A 19991-nucleotide genomic window follows, 5' to 3' on the forward strand; every position below is an offset into this window, starting at 1 on the left:
CTTGAACTTGGCTGCCAGTACCTGTAATGCAGTACTCGCGGACGTTATGACGTAAGGCGGGATCTGCCGTTCAGCCTCGTCGCCTCGTGCTTTCGCGGAAGGGCCAATCAGACGCGATCAGGCTTGGGATGTTTGGGACTCACCGTATCTAATAGTATCGTACCGTACGTGGACGGAGGGTCTCTGCCTACTGAGAACGGAGGTTCGTGCCTGTCTCGCGGCAAGTAATTAATGGCTTCACGCAGGAGGACATTGTCCCTGAATCCGTATTTTCGAAGATTGACACAATGCTTCGGCCAGAGACGGCCGCTCGTCACCGGTAGAGACAAGCTCTTCCGCGTCTCAGAGGAAGTACAAGATGCTCTCGCAACGGGGAAGCCAGTCGTTGCGCTGGAGACGACGATATACACACACGGTATGGCATGAAGCCTTCTGCAGATATCTATGAAGGCTCATTGCTTACCAGGCTATCCGTACCCCGAGAATGTTGCCCTCTCCTCGCACCTCGAATCCCTAGTCCGCGTGAATGGCGCCGTACCTGCCACTATCGGTATCCTCGGGGGCAGAGCCCTAGTTGGAATGGGCGCCGAAGAATTGATAGAGCTGGTCTCAGCTGCTGGGAACAAGAATACCTGGAAGATCTCCAGGCGGGACCTTGGCTTCATTGGTGGGTTGGGCTTAAGAGGGCATACGCTCAATGGAGGGACAACCATTGCGGGGACAATGGTGCTAGCCCACCTGGCGGGCATCAAGGTCTTTGCTACGGGTGGTCTTGGTGGTGTCCACCGAGGGGGAGAGAACTCTCTGGACATCTCGGCCGACCTGACCGAGCTTGGACGAACGCCCGTCACAGTGATATCCAGTGGTTGCAAGAGTTTCTTGGACATCCCTCGTACACTGGAGTATCTTGAGACGCAAGGGGTGGGCGTAGGCACCTTTGCCGATGGCAGGCAAGGCGACGTCGACTTTCCGGCCTTCTTCTCACGAGACAGCGGCGTCAAGAGCCCCAAGACTATTCTCGACGAAGCAGATGCGGCTGCCATCATCTACGCACAGTCTGTGCTGGGCATAGATTCTGGTCTGCTCTTCGCGAATCCTGTTCCGGAGCATTCGGCAATGTCGCGAGAAGAGATCGATTCTATCATCGCGGAAGCCGTTTCGGAAGCCGAGCAAAAAGGCATTGGCGGAAGTGCCAACACCCCGTACATCTTGAAACGTATCCGGGAATTGAGTAAAGGAGGAAGTGTCAAGGCTAATACAGCGTTGGTCGAGGCCAATGTCATCCGCGGCACCAAGGTCGCGGTAGAACTTGCGAAACTCGAAAGGCGAGACGGAGCTGCACCTCAGCGGTGAGCCATGTTAGGCGTCGGGCACAGCGCGTCGAGGGTAACCGCTAACTGCTCGCAGAGAGGACAGCAGCAAGCTCGTCATACCTCAAAACTCTTCCAGTTCGTCGATGCGCGAGTCAAGGTCAACACCAAGCACGGAGAGACAGTCAGTTCAGCCTGTGGACGTACTTGTCGCTGGCTCGTTGGCAAGTGATACAATGTGCGACCACCAGCCATTTCACATCACCGCACAATCCACCTCCCCTGTTCCGCAAACGTCGAACCCGTCTAGCATATCACAATCACCTGGAGGCGTTGGCAGGAATGTATCCCTAGCTGCCCACTTGGCAGGTGCGAAGGTTGTTTTGGCCAGCGCTGTGGCAGACGATCTAGCTGGCTCGTCTCTTCTCGACCATGTCACGAAGTCCGGTCTACAAACGACAGGTATACGGCAGCTTTCAACTATTGATGGTGCCAGGACGGCTCAATACGTTGCGATAAACGACACCAACAAAGATCTTGTGGTTGCGATGGCAGATATGTCAATCTTTGCGCGTCCTGAGTTGGAGGCACCTGGCTACTGGACGGCGAAGATGGAACAGAGCAAACCGACGTGGGTCGTCGTCGATGCGAACTGGTCCCCGAGCATTCTTTCGGCGATATTCGCAGCCGCAAAAGCCTCCGGCGCACTCGTTGCATTCGAGCCAGTCTCCACCGCGAAGGCGGCACGGCTCTTTCACAAGGACAATCGTTTCGTCACGAGCGCTAAGGTTGTACCGGACCATGTGGTCAGCCTTGCATCCCCCAATCACCTTGAATTGTCAGCATTGTACAATGCTGCCAGGGAGGCCATGATGTTCGAGTCGGAGGAATGGTGGAGCGTCATCGACAGCTTAGGTCTCTATGGGGCGGGATCCCGGGAACGGTTGGTCTCCGTCGCCGGACGAGAGCTGGTCGAACAGGGTATTCCGCAGCAGGGCATACAGCTTCTCCCGTTTATCCCGAATCTGGTAACAAAACTTGGTCGTCAAGGATGTCTACTGACGTGCCTGTTGCGCCGTGGGGATGAAAGGCTGACGCGACCAGAAAACGCCCCTTATGTGTTGTCAAGAAACCTCTCTGGCGACAGTGATCTTGGCGGTCTGTATATGCGATTGTTTCCCCCGTTTATGGAAGTGGCACAAGATCATATCGTGTCGGTGAACGGCGTCGGCGACACGATGTTGGGTGTGGTGATTGCCGGTCTTGCAAGAGGACGCACACTGGAGGAGGTACTGCCGATTGCCCAAGAGGCGGCAGTACTGACACTGAAATCCCCAGAAGCCGTGTCACCACAGGTCCGGGACATCCAGGACAAGCTCGACAGGCTCAGGTGACAACATAGGCGAGAGGGAGGTCCGGTGGTTTAACGAACCAATCCCAGCGCCACACGTACCTTACTCAGCAGCCTCCGATACCGACACCACCACCTCGCGGTTGTCAGCCGGCATCTCCGCCAACGTCGAGGCTATATCTCTCACTGGTTCACAGTCTCCATCGCATTTGCTGCCTGACGTCGTAGAGACTCTCGCTGGCGGCATCAAGCAACGCATCGTTTCGCCATGGCCCGCTGGTACTGGGTGCTCCAATTAGCGATCGTGTCTCTTGCGCCCACCATGTCGGCAAATCCAATCGCCGAATGCGTGGATAGCAATCCGACTACTTCCGTAGCAACAATTCAGCACTACAATGCTGCGGAGCCGCGATTTCAGATGAATCTTCTCAGCGAGAGAGGTCTGTCCTATCCCCTCAGCGCGCGACAAGCGTCCTGTCCCAATCCATCAACGAATTCATTATGCGAAGCGAACTTCTGCTTCATCTATCAGCAGAACGGTGATGGCACGGCCTGGGCAACGTGCTGTCCCACAGGCTGGGTGCTTTCGCTCAATTCAGGCGACTGGAGTACGCAGAAATGTATGCTCAATGGGGCTTCCGAGCCGCCGCTACGGCCAGTGAGCTGCGGAGGAAGTATCAATGGCGCGGCGGGGACTGTCTCGGGGTGGGCATGCGTCTACTCGAATCAGAACATCAACGGAGGTGCACGGACAAAGCGATCGGCCATGCTGGTTGCCGCACTGACTCTCTCCTGGATCGGGATGTGGTGCTTCTGACGCCTTGGGCACTCGAGTATCTTCGCCTGAAGGGGCAGCACGACGGAGAAGGCGCAGCATGCCACTGACCGCCACGCAGTCGATTTTTCGACCTCCGCACGACGAGCATCATCGACATGGCTACGAGGTGCAGATACCTATGTCCTTATTACGACTTGTGCATGAGCAAAGGAGAATGCGCACGGGCGCTGATGGCGTGTGCTTGCCAATCACGATACCCATGACCCACGAAGTCCATACATCTACAACTGCAGGGCAAGCGACGAGATTCGTACTCGGCTATGTAGAACAGATTCAGCACCACACTTGGCCGTCTTTGGTACAAATTTCTGTCTCTGATTGCAAATCGAGAAGCGGGTTGATGCAGCCGGTCCACTTCGATCACCCACCCCTCGGCGACCTCGGGCTCTACGTAGATAATCTTCCTTCATCCGCGCTCCAGCCCGCCAAGACATAGTCATCCATTGAACAGGTGATGTCTCGCTGGCGAATCACGTCCTGCACTGTCTTTCCTCGATGTTCTGAAGCCCGCTGCTCAAACGGAGTCGGTATGTTTCATCATAACACGGACACTGCTCCCTTGCCTCAGAGACGCGGTCCCCGAGCGGGCGGAACAAGTACATACCCCTTGACAATCGTGGCAGAGAACGGCAATGGCATTATAATAGCGATCCGACTATTAATCGTCGCAGAGCATCGTTGATATAGCGCCGCGAGTCCGCGTCCCGGGACCGGTTCCGGTTCCAGTGCCAGTGCCAGTGCCAGTGTCAGTGCCAGAGCCAAAGCCAGCACCTCACGACAAGACTATAACAATACTCGAACGAAGGAGATACACCCGCATCCGTCGCCGTCGCCGTCGCCGCGAGTCGTCCTCCCAGTCTCCCCTACAGCGCTGTATCATCTCTCCTCTTCCGCCTCGCCCCTCCAACATCACATACCGACCCTGCCCCCGAAAGATGTGCATGCAAAGGATATGTCCTACCTGTCGTAAGTCCCTGGTGTCATATCATTTCATGTCTTGTCATGTCACGTCGCAAAATCTCGTCCAATATATCATTCTGCTCCCATTGCCCTTTATATTCATGGCCATGATCTTGCCCTCAGCCAGGCAGGCTTCTTCTTCTCCCCGTTCTCCTCGGCTCGGTGCATGCCACCAAACAAGCACTCAAGCACTCAACTTCCCTCCCGCTAACATGACCGTCTCAACCCGCGCAGACAAGATAACGTGGTGGGGTTGCGGACGACATATCCCCGGTGTGATGGACTCGATACCCGAGAATAGTTGGTGTACGTGCAAGCCGTTGGTCGAGGTGCAGGGGAAGGCCTATCCGCCGAAGCAGGGACAGGGGCATCCTGGATAAGGCCTGGGATAGGGATAGGGATGGGGATAGGGATATGAATAAGAATGGGAATGGGAATGGAATTCGCGAATCAGGACCCGAACCGGAACCCGAATCGGAGGAGTCAGCGCTAATTCGATGAGATACCGAAGGGGAGGAAGGAGATTGACGGAGGACTGCGTGAGAAGGAAGGAAGGAATCAGGACAGGACAGGACAGGACAGGACAGGACAGGACAGGCGAGGACAGGGCGAGGCGAGTCGGGCCATTACAGACAGACGGGGCAGAGAGAGGGCCTGTCGTGCTGCTGCATCGAAGGGTTTGACGATGTCGAGGGTATCGGGTTTGAGAAAACCTCTTGACGAAGAAACGTTGTTGGGTTATTTTGCTCCTACTCTTTTCCATTCAAGAGCATACAGGCAGGAGAGGGAGGGAGCAAAGATGACTGCACATGCCCATGCCCATGTCCATGTCCCAGCAGAACAGTGTGTCGTGTACAGTACAAGTACCATGACTTAGCTTTGGAGGGTCTCGTCACTGTCTCGTCATTGTCTCATCCTTCCTCTTGACGCTTCCCTGTGGCCATCGCCCCACTCGCTCAGCTCACTCACGTGAAGACGATGCCACCGTCAATGACCATCGTCTGGCCCGTCACAAACTCCGCGTCCTTCGAACACATGAATCCGCCGACCACGTTGCCCACATCGTCAGGCACGCTGACTCGCCCCAGGGCGGTCAACTCGGAGCTATACTTCTTGACCGTCTCGCCTCTCGGCCGACCCTCGATCTCACCAAGCTTCTCGTCAATGAGATCCCACATGGCTGTGCCCACGATGCCGGGTGCATACGCGTTCACGTTGATTTTATGCTTCGCCATCTCCATGGCGAAAACTTGCGTCAAGCCACGCACCGCCCACTTGGATGCGCTGTAGTGCGAGAGCAAGGGGAAGGGCTTGAATGCCACGATGCTGGCACACCCAAGGATCTTGTACCCGCTGCTGCCCTCTTCGACGGGACCCTGCTTGATCATCTGCCTCGCCGCATGCGTGTAGCAGAGCCAGACGCCGAAGAAGTTCACCTCAAACATTTTGTGCACGTCGTCATCGCTGATGTCTAGTGCGGGGGACACCTGGGCGATGCCCGCGTTCGCTACCATCACGGTCAGGGGCCCCAGTTTCTCAACCGACTCTTTTATCAGGTTCTGCACGTCGGAGGAGGAGGTCACGTCGGCGACGACGCCGATCGCCGTCCCTTGGCCGTGTGTACTGTTGAGCTCGGAGACGAGTTTGTCGATGCCCGCCTTGTTCGCGGAGACGTCGTTGACGGTGACTTTGTAGCCTTCCTGGGCGAGCCGGCGGACAATCGATTCGCCTCTGGGGGAAAGAGGTCGTTAGTGGTGCCGCGGTGCTGGGGTGTTGTCAAGGGCACTGTAGGCAGACTTACATGCCACGGGAGGAGCCCGTTACGATGGCGGTTCGTTTGGCCATCTATGACGTTGACTAGTGCTCTGTGAACGTGTGTGTGTAGTACGTGGAGGGACCGTATCTTGCAATTCTCCTTCCCACTGTTTGCTCTGCCTGCGCTCTGAGGGTCTTCCCAAAGTTCGAGAGACGCAGCCGACGCGGCATCTGATCCTCCGGCATATATATGATCATCATGAGCAGTCCGCTCGCTCAGCTAATCCCGAGGTTGAAGGACTCCTCTCCGGGCACGCGGATCGTCATGGTAACTCTATCCGCGTCGGTGCCCCAGTTGCCTGCGCATGGAGGTTTGGAGGTGGAGAAACGACATGCGTGAGCACAAACCGGCGAGGAGAAATACACGACTGTGAGCGCATGGAGAGGTATGGATGCGGGGCAATGTGTACCGAATGCATCTCGGCCTCCGGGAATATTCCGAGATATGCAACGTATTGGCTCGATTGAAGACTGCTGGACCACGCGTCTGGAGGTGGCACGCTCCTGGTATAATATGTACCTGTTGCGGGGGGATTGGTGGAGTGTGAGTCGTGGGGGTATACGGTGACCTGAGACTCTCCCCGTCATTCCGTCCGCTTGTTCCGCCTCCCTTCGGCGTGATTAGACCGAATATCGCTCCTATTGAACCGGTGTTGCATTGCAATCGTGGTCTTCTCCTGCCGTGGAGCTCTTGAGGTTTTGTATGAAAGGCTGCGCTAGCTGACTGGGTGCTTTTCTCAGGCGGCAAAAATGCAGGCGATTGCTGGGCGAGCTTCTCGACCACCCCGCGTAGTAGATAGTCAGTTGATGGTGGCGTAGACTAACCAACGCCAATTACCAGAACAAGTCCATAGCAGCTGTTTCAGTCCAAAAACCTGCAGACAGGCAGACGATACTGCGCGACGTTCCAATACTTCCGACGGACTCCTTCCCACTCCTCATCAAGGTTCGGAAGTTGCAGGTCAGCCCAGGTCACGTCATAGCCAGCTTCGAACAGGTCAAATTCGACGACCTTCTGGTAGACGTCGTAGCTGATCTGCCTGTCGGCGCCCATGCCGTTGAAGAACGACCACCGCCCGTCCTGGCTCAGCACGCTGATGACGTGCTCGGAGAAGAAGTCACGGAAAGCACTGTAGGACTCGGCAAAAGTATCGAAGTAAATGGCATCGAAAATTTCGTCTTCTGCGGCGAGCTGAGGGAGGATGTTCTGCCATTTCCCGCTGTGAATGACCACATTAGGCCGATCCATCCATCCTTTGCGGCGCATCTCATTGATGACATCGGGGTGTGCCTCAATGATGTGATGGCTCGCCGGCCTGTTAGCGTGATCCTGGATGTACGTGTCAAAAATGCCCATGCCAAAGCCAATGTTTAATATCTTGAGGCCTGGTTTCGGCAGAATGGCATCCGCTGATTGCCGCATAATAGAAGTTTCCCAATCCATCATGACCCCATTTCTCTCTGCGTCCAGGAGTCTGCTGTTGCTGAGGGATAGGTTGGATGAGAGGTACCGGGGACTGGTGACGTCGCCTTGACTAGTGCTGGGCGGCGGTGCCCCTGCCTTAGCTGTGGGCGAATCTCCTTCGTTGACCTCGTTTCCATCGCCGTCGCCCTCTTCTTCCTCGTCTTCCAGCTCCTCGTATTCTTCCAGTCTGTTCAGTATCATCTCCGCACGGACGCCTGCGTCTACCATTATCTGGTAGAGCTGGTGCAAGCCCAACCGATACGCTACGCAGCCCGGTGTCTCGTCGTTCCGGTCCAGCTGATTCCAGATGGCGCCATTCTCGAGCAGGAACTTGACAACCTGAATGCCGCTTTCTTCACTGGGCTGATTTACACTAGAGTCACCATCTGGCTGCAACTTACTGGAGGCAATGGCGGCGTGTAGGGGTGTAAGGCCTGTTGCTGGGTCTTGGACATCGACAGCTTTGCATTCGGGAAAGGAATACTGATCAATACACTTCTCCAGTGATTGTATGTCGTGGTCAGTCGCGGCTTTGATGATCTCTCCTATGCTGTCATTCACCTTGTGCCCATTGGCCTGCGCTGACGGAGTGCTGGTCATGGTCCACGGCGCTTCAGAGCACTCAGCAGCAAATCATGACGGCCTTGTGCTTGACCTTGTCGTGCTTGTCTCAGACCAGCTTCAGGCGTGGGTGACACGAGAATGACGAGAATGAATTAGCGCGCAGTACCGGAACGGAGAAAAGTATAACTCCGAGATCGCGCCAAGCCTAATTAGTCCGGGCGCAGAAATCGCCATCGGCTGGCAGATGGAACTTCAAACTAACCTCAGCTGGACTTTGACTTGCTTTCTAAGACATTGTAGCCTCATTTTCATCAAGCATGGCCATAATCGACGTCAAGGGCCGCTTGCAGACCTAGAATACGGCAGAGCCACCCTGGGGACGATCCAGCATCCTGGAGCTCATTTCGCCGTCATCGATTCGTCCGAGACTGCGAAGATCTCGAATTGACAGCGTCGTTGGCACCACTTCGGCCTCAAGCTTTTCCAGGACGAGGAACCTGAGTCCGCTTTCCCTGGAAACATGAGGGCGCCTCCATCCAGACCGTGTTTTTTCGTGTCATCAAACCGTGATGCAGAGTTCTTGGACGTGGTAAGGGCTTCAATCGAGCCTGTCGCTAGCCGGGGTGGTAGCAGCCGAAGCCTTTCAACCAGAATATCAATTCAGGAGACAGTTGGCATCATCGTACGTTAGAAGAGGGCTTGCAATAGTCAGTCAGTGCGTGCCTTCGCAACACTGTCCTACTGCGGCTTTCCTGCTTAGAGCAGCGGGTTCGCCGCACCGGAGCTGTCAAACGACCACAGACTCCAGCCAATCACAGCATCCATCAGGGGCCTTGTCGGGCTCCTACTCCGTTTCCTCCAACCTTGATATTACAGAATAAACTCTTGTTGCGAAGATATGGGCAAGCCGAAAGGCAAAGGCCCGAGATTGCCGAGCAATGAAAACTTGCACGACATGACTGCTGAGGCCCTTTCCGCTCCGAGGCCTGGAAGTCCGCTGAGAGCTGCCGACGGCCACAACGTCGACGGCTGGGCAGATGATGACATCAAAACTTATAACGAACTTCTCACCGAAAGAGCAAAATTGGAAAAGGAAAAGAACGAACTGGAACATAAATCTTCCCGACACCAGACCCAGAGGGCGCTCCTTGATGAGAACGCAACAGCGCTGGATAGTCTCTTCAAAGCCCACCTAGGAGGTGATTTCAAGTTCACCGGCAGGGGGAAATGTTGCCTGGACTTTGATGAAACATGTGGTGAGGCAGCTGGGAAGAATGATTTTCCCTGCAAGCATGAACTATGCACGCGGGCAAAGACCAAGGGCGTGTCATGGATGGAGATGGACACGATCAAGTACTACCATGCAAGAATCGTGTCGGAGAAATCGCAGCGAATGCAGAGCGCACTGCGAAAACAGAGGGATGTCGAGTTGCTTCGTGTCAAGAAAGACGACGAAGAAGAGGCAGCATTGAGGGCTCGGCGGAATGCTATCCTGGATAAGGCGACCCGCAGCAATCAAATCCCTACTCAACCAAGCAAAATCGACAAAGGGAGCACGTCGGAAATGCCGGCTTTGGATATCCTGCCCATGGCTTCGAAGGAGTTCCTGCTTGACCCCAAGAACAGTGCAATTTTTGAGGCTGCGAAGGACAATGAGCATATTGTACGGAGAATACGAGGAAGGTTGGATAAAATCAGACACGATGTGAATGCAGGACGAGTCTCGCCAGCGGATGCCCGCGTGAAGTTGGATCAAGCCAATTCAGAGATGGCCGAAGCAGAGCGCAAGAACAACGAGTTCAGGCAGATGATTCTTGATGCAGAACCTGCTCTTTCACAGCTCCATCATCCCACTGCCCCAGCATCCGGCACAAGCACAACAGTCCCGGCCAATCTCACAACAGTACTGGAAAATACCTTGGCATCCTCAAATCCGGGCTCGTTTTCTCAAGCTCTGAGCGTGATGAAGGGTTTCTTCAGTGCATCTGATCCTCAAGATGTGCAAACCGCCATCACAGATCTGCGCAGTGTGCTCGAGCTCAATGGGCCTATGAGTCCCGTCCTGAAAAAGTCTTTTAATGCTCTCGAGGATATGCTCTCCAAGCCTAATGCCACCGGCTTCACAGTTGATGTCACCACCAGCGACGGCAAGACTACAACATGTAATAACGTGGTAGAGGTCATGATGAACCTCCGGTTGAAAATGCAGGGCTCCGATAAACCTTCTAGCGCCGCCGATCCTGACCTGAATCTCGACGAAGACACGATCAAAGCCAACTTGGAATGCATCAAGGTGGAAGATGCGGCGAAGAAAGAGATGATCAAAATTGCGGAAAGGATGGCAGATGATACTGTGGAAAATGTCACCACGGCGCTCAAGAAGATCAAAGCAAAAGCGACACTGAAATCGCCAATTCCGCCACTGTCGGACATCGTCCTTGATGATGTGATCACCGACATCCTTTTCCGCCGTTCGCTCAAGGCCCTAGTCGTCGAGGCTGGGGCTGGCACAAGTTCTGCGCAGCAGCTTTCCGCAAAGCTCACCACTCTCATCGTGACTGCTGCACGAAATAAACCCGACAAATTTCTTCCGACGCTAAACGTGGTAAAGGCCTATATGAGCATGATGAAGAAGGATCCGCCACAAGTTTTCCTCGAGGCCCTGTCGAAGGTGAACGACTCGATGCCGAAATTCGTCGCAGCACATGAGGAGAAGCTGAAAAAGGGCGCTGCTGCACCGAAACCTGCATCCCCAACCCCTGCAGCAGCTCTCGCCTTTCACTCACAGAGACCCGACCATGCGGTTGCCACGAGATTTCTGGTCGAAGGCAAGCTCGTAGCCCCGTTGGACTTGCAGGGGCTCTTCAACTTCCTGAAAACCAGCTCGGCGAAAGATCCCAAGAAGCTCCGAGCCCGCATTAGCGAATACTACCATAGGAACCTTGAAGAGGGTATCTGGGACGTATTGCGCATGGTGCTGACCCATCAGACGTCGAACAAATTCTTCTGGATGGATTTCGACAAGGAGAAGATGTTCTACACTGAGTACCTGCGACTCACCATTGTGGCACCGCACTTGAAGCTCTCCGATGCTCTCTTGCACTTCCAAGAGCTTGGCCTGTGTCCTGGAAGGGCTGCTATCCTCCAAGCTCAACGGGTCACCTTGCGGTACAGGGAGAACTTCGACCTAGGTTTCCAGATGATGTTGGACCTGAAAACCTTCGTAGGAGTCGGGGCCGGCAACAACGAGGACTGGGTCCGTACCTTCGGGTTCGTTGCAGAATCTGTCGCAGATCTCTTTGGCTTGCTGAACAGCTCGTTACTATGCCATGCTTCCATCGAGATTTCTCTCATGGCCGTCGACATTCTAGGCTTCATCTGCACATTTGTGCTCGGATCAATGACTGGCAGCCAAGCAAAGGCGAATTTGCGCTATATCGAGAAGTTCATCTTCCACTCTCTGTTGACTGATATGGACAGTCGTGCTCCAAAGTACCAGCGGATCCAGGGTGCGCTGTCTCGATTTTATCTCATGTGCGAAGATGCGTCGGCGTGCAGGTGTCTACCGGACCATGCCTGCCAAGCGCGACTGTCGTCTTTCGCTAAGGAGAAACTGGGCTCGCTTGTGCCTGCACCACTGAAGGTGCACAAGCCCGAAAAAGAACGTCTGGAGGATGACCCGTCTTCACCTTTGTTCCAGACGTCTTCCGGCCTGCCGCGAGATGCCCACTTTAAACTCATGATTGGAGCATACTGGGACATGGCCCAGACACTCACGCCGCACCTGAAATGTATAGCATCCAAGAAGAAGTGTAGCTGCAGCGAAGCCGACCAGGAATTCGGCGAAGAGCTCCAAGTGCTCAAAAACAGCCTTGATGTCGATCTCGCGGAGCTGACTGCCATCCAGGCCGATGGCAAAACGCCTCCGGAAACCCTCTGGGGCAACCTCGAGAGAAGCGCCCTGCTTCTACAAGAGCGACCGTTGACCTGGCCAGGCAATCAAAAGCGGCTGAAAGAGTTGCGCTCAAGGGCCGGAAACTCTCGTTTCGCAGAGCTTTTACCTCCTGAAGTGAATGGTCCCAGACCACAGCCTGCAGCCCCAGAGCCTACACCGACTAACACGACAGCAGCCTCACGCCACTTTAATTTAAAGAAAGTCCCAGTCAATGTCCCAAGCATTCAGAACAATGTCTCAAGCACTGCATCCGAGAAAGGAAATCTCGAAAAAGATGCAGCAGAGGTCTCTCCTCATCAGAACGCGGGCGTATCTCGGATACCTGAGGGCGACAACGAAGGGCGACAAGCGGACACAGCCGCTCCTCGATCCAACTCGGAAGATGAAGATAATGTTGACTCCGAACCTTGGCCCATGAGCGATCGTGAACTCGAGCTCCGCGAACAACTGCTCGCGTTCACCGATTGTGTCGATAAAATGCATTCCATTGCAAACTTCCAGCAGCCCGGACTGAAATTCAACCAACACGTGCTCGACGGCGTGGCATGGCAGATCGAGGACACGCTCATTGGACATGTCCAGTTGGCCTTGCTCATCGCCAAGGCACAGGAATACCACGGATTGAAAGCCTGGATAGAGTACTACTACAAGAACACGATGCCGACGCCCCTGGACGAAAGCTTCAATGTCAACGGAGTAGGCAGCAGCGGTGCAGGTGCAGGCATGACCGATTCGGAGAGGCAAGCCAAGGCGGCAATGGCACTCGAGTATATCGCCAAAGTGACTGAGAAGGCGAGGTCGCAAACACCGGGGCAGGCCCAGATACAGACGCAAACGCAGACGCAGACTACGCAGATACAGACACAACCACTGACGGGGAAGCAGAAGCAGCCTGCAGCAAGAGCGTCTCCCGCAGCAGGGACCCCAGCTTCCGCCACCGCCTCTGCCTCTGCCTCCACCTCCACCTCGGCCGTCGTCCAGCAGGCCGAGCAGGCGGTCGCGGACGTAGAGCAACTGGGCCGCAACTTCATCCAGCAGATGCAGATCGTCTCTGGGCGCAAGAAGCGCATGCCCAGGAGAAAGCGGTGATCAGATCACTCCACCCTGGTAGGGACATTGGTGGAGGCCGGTTCACAGGGGACCATCCAACCGATGGTGACGAATGAGATTGGCTGAGATGAGACGAGAAGATGTTAGTTGCCGATTTGAGGCTCAATCAAAGTGCGGTCGTCGTTTCCACTTCCGGCGTATTGGGCGTCCTACATACAGACAGGACTAGGGCGCGCGCAACGGGACCGATTATATGCATCAGGGAATCGTATTTTCATGGGAGAGATATGCATCAGGCAGAACGGCGTTTTCACGAGTGCAACTTTGTCTGGATGGCCTTGTTTCTCCGCATTCCGGGTTAATTATGGATATGTTTCGAGCGCAAGGGGCTGCTGTATATCGGTGACTGAATGCACGACTGAGACCGAGCGACGTGACAATGGTGGTTGGAAGAAATGAGGCTCTTGAATGTCAATTAGCATTGGGTTAAGACCGACAGACAGACCGACAGGAACAACAACATGTTTACACTACCTTGTGATTTTGTATGCGCGCACTATTACCGAGCTCATCATGTTCAATTCTAGAACGCCAGATGTGCATTTCACTCCATAGAATACTCGACGTGTTGGAGGCTCCGACTGTTCGGCCACAGGCTACGCCATCCTTCGGATGCGACTTGCCCGTGGGTTAAGCTGTAAGCTGGAAACCAGATGAGCCCGTCATGGTAATCCCGCGCCTTCAACTCCTGGCCTCTGTCCACATACGTCGCCTCCTTGATCATTCGTACACTCAATTACACGCCTCCTGCTCCCGGGGCGTCTTTATCAGCCTTCAGACTGAGCAACAACTCCCTCATCTTCTTCTTGGAGCTCCCGTCGCCTCCTCCAGATTGGCCCTTGCCACTCAAATCCACCAGTTTGGCAATTCTCTCCCACGCGGTGCCCTCTGCAGTGGTATCCTCTCTCTTGGCCAAAAACTCTTCGGCCTCCTTCTGCGTCTGGGCCTTCTGCTTGTCGACTTTCCGATTGTAGGATTCGTAGAAGCTGTCAATGTCTTTCTGGGCCGTGGAGACGGTCTCTTCCTTTTTGCGCTGCGAGGCTTCGTCGCGGCGGGCAATGTCGGCATCGCGCTTTTCGCGCCACGCGCGGATCGGTTCGCTCTCTCCCTCGCCCGACGGCGCCGTGTAGTTCGTGTAGCCGGTGAACGGGGCCGGGGTGCTGTCGGTTATCGTGCCGCCGGGTCCGACGTTCTATGTCCGCGTGTCCATGTTAGTTCTTTTGCCGCAGACTCGTGTGGGTAGATTGCGCAAAAGAGGCCGGGGGGGGGGGGTAGGCATACGTCGTTTCTTGTGTCAATGGCAGGGAAAGAGCTCTCAAAGTCGTCGAGATCGTCGGGCGCCGCACCCCCCGAGGGCTGCGCCGGAGCAGGTGTGAAATCATCGTCCCCGCCTAATAGGTCGTCGTCTCCATCTTGTACTGTAGCAGCCGGTCTGCCGGAGTTGGCGTTGAAGAGCTCCGCGTCCTCACCCAGTAGTGCTCGTTCGCGTTCGAGGAAGTCCCCTTGGCCGCTGGTGTCGGGTCTGACGTCTGTCTCGCCTGCAGATGCTGTTAGTCGGGTCACGGAGGACACAAGCTAAGCTGAGCGCAGTCATAGAGCGTGAGTCGGTTCGTACCTGCGTCAATGTCCTCAATTGAAGGGAACCGGTCGGCCATGCTGGATGGCGAATGGGAGACACGAGCAGAGTATTGCGAGATACGGGCGCGCAGAGTTGGCGTCAGACGAGGGTAGGCAGTCAGAGAAGAATATCGCTTGCAAAAACAGAATGTAGGGTCGAGGACGTTGTGAGGCTACAACTTTTTGTAAGATGCTACGTACTCCGTAGTCTGTTTGCGATCAGAGTCGCAGTTGCAGGGGCACCTCAGAAATGCTTTCAGTCAGACGACCTTGGCTCTACGAAGCTGTGAAGCTGAGACGTGTCAGACAGTCACAATTCCGACATCTTTACGTTGAGTACGGGGCCTTTTTCTGTATCTCATCCATTGGAAATACGTTCTTGGTGGCAGCATAATACAAGTTTATGCCCTGCTCTTGTATCCCTATATAGCTGTATACACTGACTGGCAGTTGAAATCATCTCTGTTATGGCTCACTCGGCCGTGCCCGCAAGGCTGCTCGCTGGAGTGCAAGTCAATCCGGTACTGAGGTACTGCATGTGAACTTGCGGTACTCCATCAACAGTTTCTCCATCGGAGCTCCACTGTCAGAGACCCTCTTCAATTCCTGTGTGTGTATCTTGACCGGAAGACAGGATGCACTCCTCTCTGGCAGCTGGTGTAGAACAGAGATAGAGACGGGCTGCTGGAGAGCTCTGCATGTAAACGAGACTCCGTAGTCCCAATGGCTGACAAACTGCACGAACGGCGCTGTCGACAGCTGTTTCTTGGCACTTCGTACGGTCGACTACTGTGCTTACAAGCGAGATTCAGTCACGTGCCAGTGCCTTGGCGCGATGATCGACAACAACTTCAAGCTGACCTTCGCTTTCAGGCACTCTTCGACAACCGAATTCAATCATCAGGAATTGATCACTCTCGAGGCAGATAGTACGGTCAACACGGGGAGAGCAATCTATCGTCGAGTGTTGCCTGAAGTCAGAGCTTCATCTCTCGATCACCGTCATAGCCGTAGTGTAAATCATCTGCTGTGGACTTCACCCTGCTCTCACAGACATTACATCCTGAGCAAAGTGTTGCCTCACGCCGCCAGCACGGTTCTGCGAGCCAAATTGAACGCTCTGCGACAGGTGCCGCATGATCATCAGGAGCAGGCCGTTCCAGCATGTCGTTCTCAGATGAGGCCCTCAAGGCCAAGCTATCGACCCTGAACGAGACCCAAGATTCCATCGTGTCGGTGTCACAATGGATCATGTTTCATAAGTACGTCGCTGCTATGCCACCGCTTCTGACCTAGATACAGACTAACGACATCTCCAGACGCCACGCCGACCGTATAGCTAACTACTGGCTCACTCGGCTCCGCGACGCTCCACCACCCAAACGCCTCAACTTCATCTACCTCGTCAACGACATTGTCCAAAATGCCCGGGCGCGCAAACGATCCGAGTTCCCCGACGCTTTCTCTCCGCTGATGGCCGAGGCGATTCAGACGGCGTATCGATCGTCACCGCCGGAGATTCAAGCCAAGATCCGCCGCGTGGTCGAAGTCTGGCGGACGAGGAATGTCTTCGAGGTGCCCATTCTCGACGCCATCGAAGCGCGCATGGACGAGATCGACAAGTCCAAGGGGGGCGGAGGGAAGAAGAAGACCCTGATGGGACAAAGCCTGTTCGGGTCTTCGAGCAGCACGGGCGGCGGCTTGCCCAAGGAATTGGAGACGTTGGCGCCCTTGCAGATCGAAGTCACGAAGCAGACCATCGCCGCCAGGCCGGCCATCGACGCCGCGCAGAACGAGTACATGAAGCTGAACGAGCCGGGCGCCGTGTTGCCCAGCCCGCCCGTCCATGCCGCCCGGCTGTCCAGCTTGATCAAGTCGCTTGCCGCGGCGGAGAGCTCTGTTTCGGCGAGTATCAAGGCGCGGAAGGCGCTGATCGCGGACCTCGAACGCATTCTGGAGATCAACAAGTCGGCCCTGGCCAAGGACGACGAAACCTACTTGACGCTCGACAGCCGCAAGGCCAGCACCGAGGCCAAGAAGCGGGAAGTCGAGGACGCCATTATCCGCGGCCTGACATCAGCAGAAGCTTCCTCCGCCACGAGCACCATCACTATCGGCCCGGACGCAGGGACACACACAACGCCTCCTGGTCCTGGCCCTGAGACTGACACGGACAATGCCCCCCACTCAACGAGCACCGGCGCCTTCCTCTCTGAGCGACCCGAGATTGAGCAACTCACCGACGACGAAGGCGACTATAACAACAATACCAACACCTCCCCCACGACCGGCATGTTCGATCAAGACCCTCCAGCTCCGGCTCCGGCTCCGGCATCCGCACCGACGTCAGCGCCTTCCACAACCCCTCCGCCTGTGCGCAACCCGGCCCTCGCCGCCGCTTTGGCCGAGTTTTCTGCCTCCTCCGGCGCGGGCCTCCCCCTCGGCCTGGACGCAGATTACTCCGCGTTCCTGCCTAGCGCGGGTCATACGCATCCGCATCCGCACACGCACACCCGCCCACGGACGACCAGCAACGGGCTCCCCGGCGCCAAGCGACGCAAAACCTCCCACGGCGCCGAAGACGAACAAGTCCCGGATCTGGGCGAGATGGGCATCGAAGGCATCGGGCTGCCGGGTCTAGCTGCCCAGCAGGAACAGGGCCAGCGGCAGGGAAGGGACGTCCTGGCCACTTTGGACGATGACGTCGACGAGCTGATCCGGCAAGAGGGCGGGATGTAGAGCGTTCGGCCTTTGGTTGGGAGCATCCCGGATCGGACGGCTACTATGCTGGCGGGTGCAAGTGAAGGGGTAGAGCTGCGAGACTATGCAGATGCCAAAGCTGTGGGGAATGGGGAGGACATCGAGGACGAGGATTGTGAATGGGAGATAGATGATGGATGATGGGTCAAGGGGGCGGGAAGGGTGCTTTGCGCCAGGGAAGAGGACGCGGGCTCGGATCGGTGATGCTATCGTGATCCCACGGCGCAGGGCGCAGTAAGGCAAAGCGACTTGTTGTGGTGAGCAGGAAGTCGACTGCGAAAATCCTATGCTATCACATATGTAAAACAGTGGAGTTTCTTCAGGCGTGGTAGCCAGCAAGGGGCCTGCTCTATTTCACGGCCGAAACGTATGAGCATATTCATCTGCTCTAGAGACTTTAAGTACCTCTTATGGTCTTGTGTTCGAACTCTGCTTGGGGTGAATCTGTCAATTGCTGTAGATGCGTTGCTACAAAACAGAAGCCCCCACCAACGAATGCAAGGATGATTCCTCATTGCCGTCGGTGCTCCTGTTGGGGTCCGCGCCGTAACCACTCTTCTCCCCTGTCTCAACTCACCGTCATCTGTGTCATATGCCGGCCTGGTTCGTTGATGCAGAGGTTCCAACTTTCCCGAGCTCAGGCACCGGGCACCCGAACCCTGTTTGGCTCCTGATGGTCTGCGCATCCATCAATTCACGACAGACTTCTTCAATTGTAAGAACATCCGATTCCACCTCGCTGCTACTCCGTACTTCGCGCAGACCTGGGCCGAAGCTGTCGGATTCTCCATATGTCTCAATGCCGGACCTCGTACTGGAGGCAGGTGCCGATTGGAAGGTGCAAACAGGCGGAAGGGCTGCCGATGCGCAGGTGTTTGCAGCCCAAGAGTTGCTCGGTGCAATAGGCTCAGCGTTTCTGAGTGGAATATAGCCTGGATGGGGTTGCGGATCTGACGACTCTGGACTTTTACAAGCGTTGCCATGTCGTGTGGTAGGGAATGGCGGAGGTGAAATACGCCCGGTGGCGCTCATACGGAGGTCGTGCGCGGTTGGGTTGAATTGACCTTGAAAATTCTAGCAGCGTTGTACGAGAGGGATGTGGGTTCGTGTGGTATCTCCCGATCTCAGCCTCTTGAGCCTCGAAGGATGTCCAGGTATAAGCTTGCTAGCTCGAAATCCGCCGCAGGTGAAGCAGCTCCTTTATCCTTCTCCCGAACCTTTGTGCGACGAATCAGAAATCGGTTGGAATCTGAGCTGGTGATAGACGGTACGCCGCTCCCGTCGGTGACCGAGTCGAGGAAACCACGTAGCAGGGCCTCATCTTCCTTGTCTACGTCAAGAACATCTTTCTGCACATCATTTGGACCCTGCATCTGCATGTGATTGTCGTCCTCCATGTGTGACACCTCGATCAACATGCCTCTGAGATTGGACCCCGCCTGGTTCGCACGCGGGGGGGTCTTCAGGTCCCCAATGCGGATTATCCACTCTCCATCTAGAAAAGACAGAGATGTTCCATTTTCAATTATTAGAGACTGTCGATGTGTCCATAGCGGCTGGAATTTGGTCCCAATCAGCTGGGTGAACGAGTCCGCCGATGTGGACGGGATCGTAATCAGGGTGGGTGACGGCGCCACGGCGGATTGTTCTTTCGAGGGGGACACAGGAGATGTAGTGGCCACGTATGTCGTCGTGGGAGTGTGGGAGATGGTCAGGATACTCGTTGACTTGCGAAGAGAGGCATTCGAGCTGGGAAGCAAGGAGGATGTGTCGATGAAGAGCCGATGGTCCAAATAAAATGTAGGCAGAGGCTCGGCGGGGAACGATCGAGAGATGTGCGAGATGAGAGCAGCGGACGGCGAAGACTGGCCAGGACCAACTGTAACGATGAATAGGCCTGTCAACGGCATTGTGCAAGCATGAGAGGCAGTAATGCAGAAGCCTGTGCTCATACGCCGTCGCCGCAGCAGTAAACAATGAGGTCATTTGTGATGAAGCTGCATTGACCGTTAGTAGAGTGCCCAACGCAGTAAGTAAAGTGCCTAACTAAAGCGCCTAAAGATAAGCTTAATTCTAACTTAGTCAAGTCCACTGCAGCCATGAGCATATCGGGCCGCCCCCTAAGCAGGCACTGCAGGGACCCTGTCCAAATATAATTGATATATTCCCCCCCTGACCACAATTTTGGGGGCTGATCCTCTGTGTCGTGTGACGGTCGGTCAAGGCATCATCTGGTCCAGTTCCAG

At 55.4% G+C, this 19991-nt stretch overlaps 7 protein-coding genes across 7 annotated transcripts; 3 read left to right on the plus strand and 4 right to left on the minus strand.

The window, feature by feature from the left end:
• Positions 1 to 231: 231 nt before the first annotated feature.
• On the plus strand, positions 232 to 2704 carry G647_00526 (uncharacterized protein; the record flags this gene model as incomplete). Its single annotated transcript, XM_008723929.1, has 3 exons — positions 232 to 415; positions 467 to 1349; positions 1408 to 2704. 3 exons carry the CDS (start codon positions 232 to 234, stop codon positions 2702 to 2704), a joined length of 2364 nt encoding a protein of 787 aa, XP_008722151.1.
• A 2720-nt stretch (positions 2705 to 5424) lies between these two features.
• G647_00527 (uncharacterized protein) lies at positions 5425 to 6304 on the minus strand (the record flags this gene model as incomplete). Its single annotated transcript, XM_008723930.1, has 2 exons — positions 5425 to 6190; positions 6261 to 6304. 2 exons carry the CDS (start codon positions 6302 to 6304, stop codon positions 5425 to 5427), a joined length of 810 nt encoding a protein of 269 aa, XP_008722152.1.
• An 832-nt stretch (positions 6305 to 7136) lies between these two features.
• Positions 7137 to 8339, minus strand: G647_00528 (uncharacterized protein; the record flags this gene model as incomplete). Its single annotated transcript, XM_008723931.1, has 1 exon — positions 7137 to 8339. The coding sequence occupies one exon, from the start codon at positions 8337 to 8339 to the stop codon at positions 7137 to 7139; it is 1203 nt and encodes a 400-aa protein (XP_008722153.1).
• An 862-nt stretch (positions 8340 to 9201) lies between these two features.
• Positions 9202 to 13347, plus strand: G647_00529 (uncharacterized protein; the record flags this gene model as incomplete). The annotated part of the gene is made up of 1 exon (XM_008723932.1): positions 9202 to 13347. One exon carries the CDS (start codon positions 9202 to 9204, stop codon positions 13345 to 13347), a length of 4146 nt encoding a protein of 1381 aa, XP_008722154.1.
• Positions 13348 to 14104: 757 nt separating this feature from the next.
• G647_00530 (uncharacterized protein) lies at positions 14105 to 15023 on the minus strand (the record flags this gene model as incomplete). The annotated part of the gene is made up of 3 exons (XM_008723933.1): positions 14105 to 14560; positions 14650 to 14906; positions 14984 to 15023. 3 exons carry the CDS (start codon positions 15021 to 15023, stop codon positions 14105 to 14107), a joined length of 753 nt encoding a protein of 250 aa, XP_008722155.1.
• Positions 15024 to 16149: 1126 nt separating this feature from the next.
• On the plus strand, positions 16150 to 17724 carry G647_00531 (uncharacterized protein; the record flags this gene model as incomplete). The annotated part of the gene is made up of 2 exons (XM_008723934.1): positions 16150 to 16247; positions 16305 to 17724. The coding sequence occupies 2 exons, from the start codon at positions 16150 to 16152 to the stop codon at positions 17722 to 17724; spliced, it is 1518 nt and encodes a 505-aa protein (XP_008722156.1).
• A 1145-nt stretch (positions 17725 to 18869) lies between these two features.
• G647_00532 (uncharacterized protein) lies at positions 18870 to 19655 on the minus strand (the record flags this gene model as incomplete). Its single annotated transcript, XM_008723935.1, has 1 exon — positions 18870 to 19655. The coding sequence occupies one exon, from the start codon at positions 19653 to 19655 to the stop codon at positions 18870 to 18872; it is 786 nt and encodes a 261-aa protein (XP_008722157.1).
• Between the last annotated feature and the right edge of the window lie 336 nt (positions 19656 to 19991).

The sequence above is a fragment of the Cladophialophora carrionii genome (assembly GCF_000365165.1).
Source record: "Cladophialophora carrionii CBS 160.54 unplaced genomic scaffold supercont1.1, whole genome shotgun sequence".
Taxonomy (NCBI): Eukaryota; Fungi; Ascomycota; class Eurotiomycetes; order Chaetothyriales; family Herpotrichiellaceae; genus Cladophialophora; species Cladophialophora carrionii.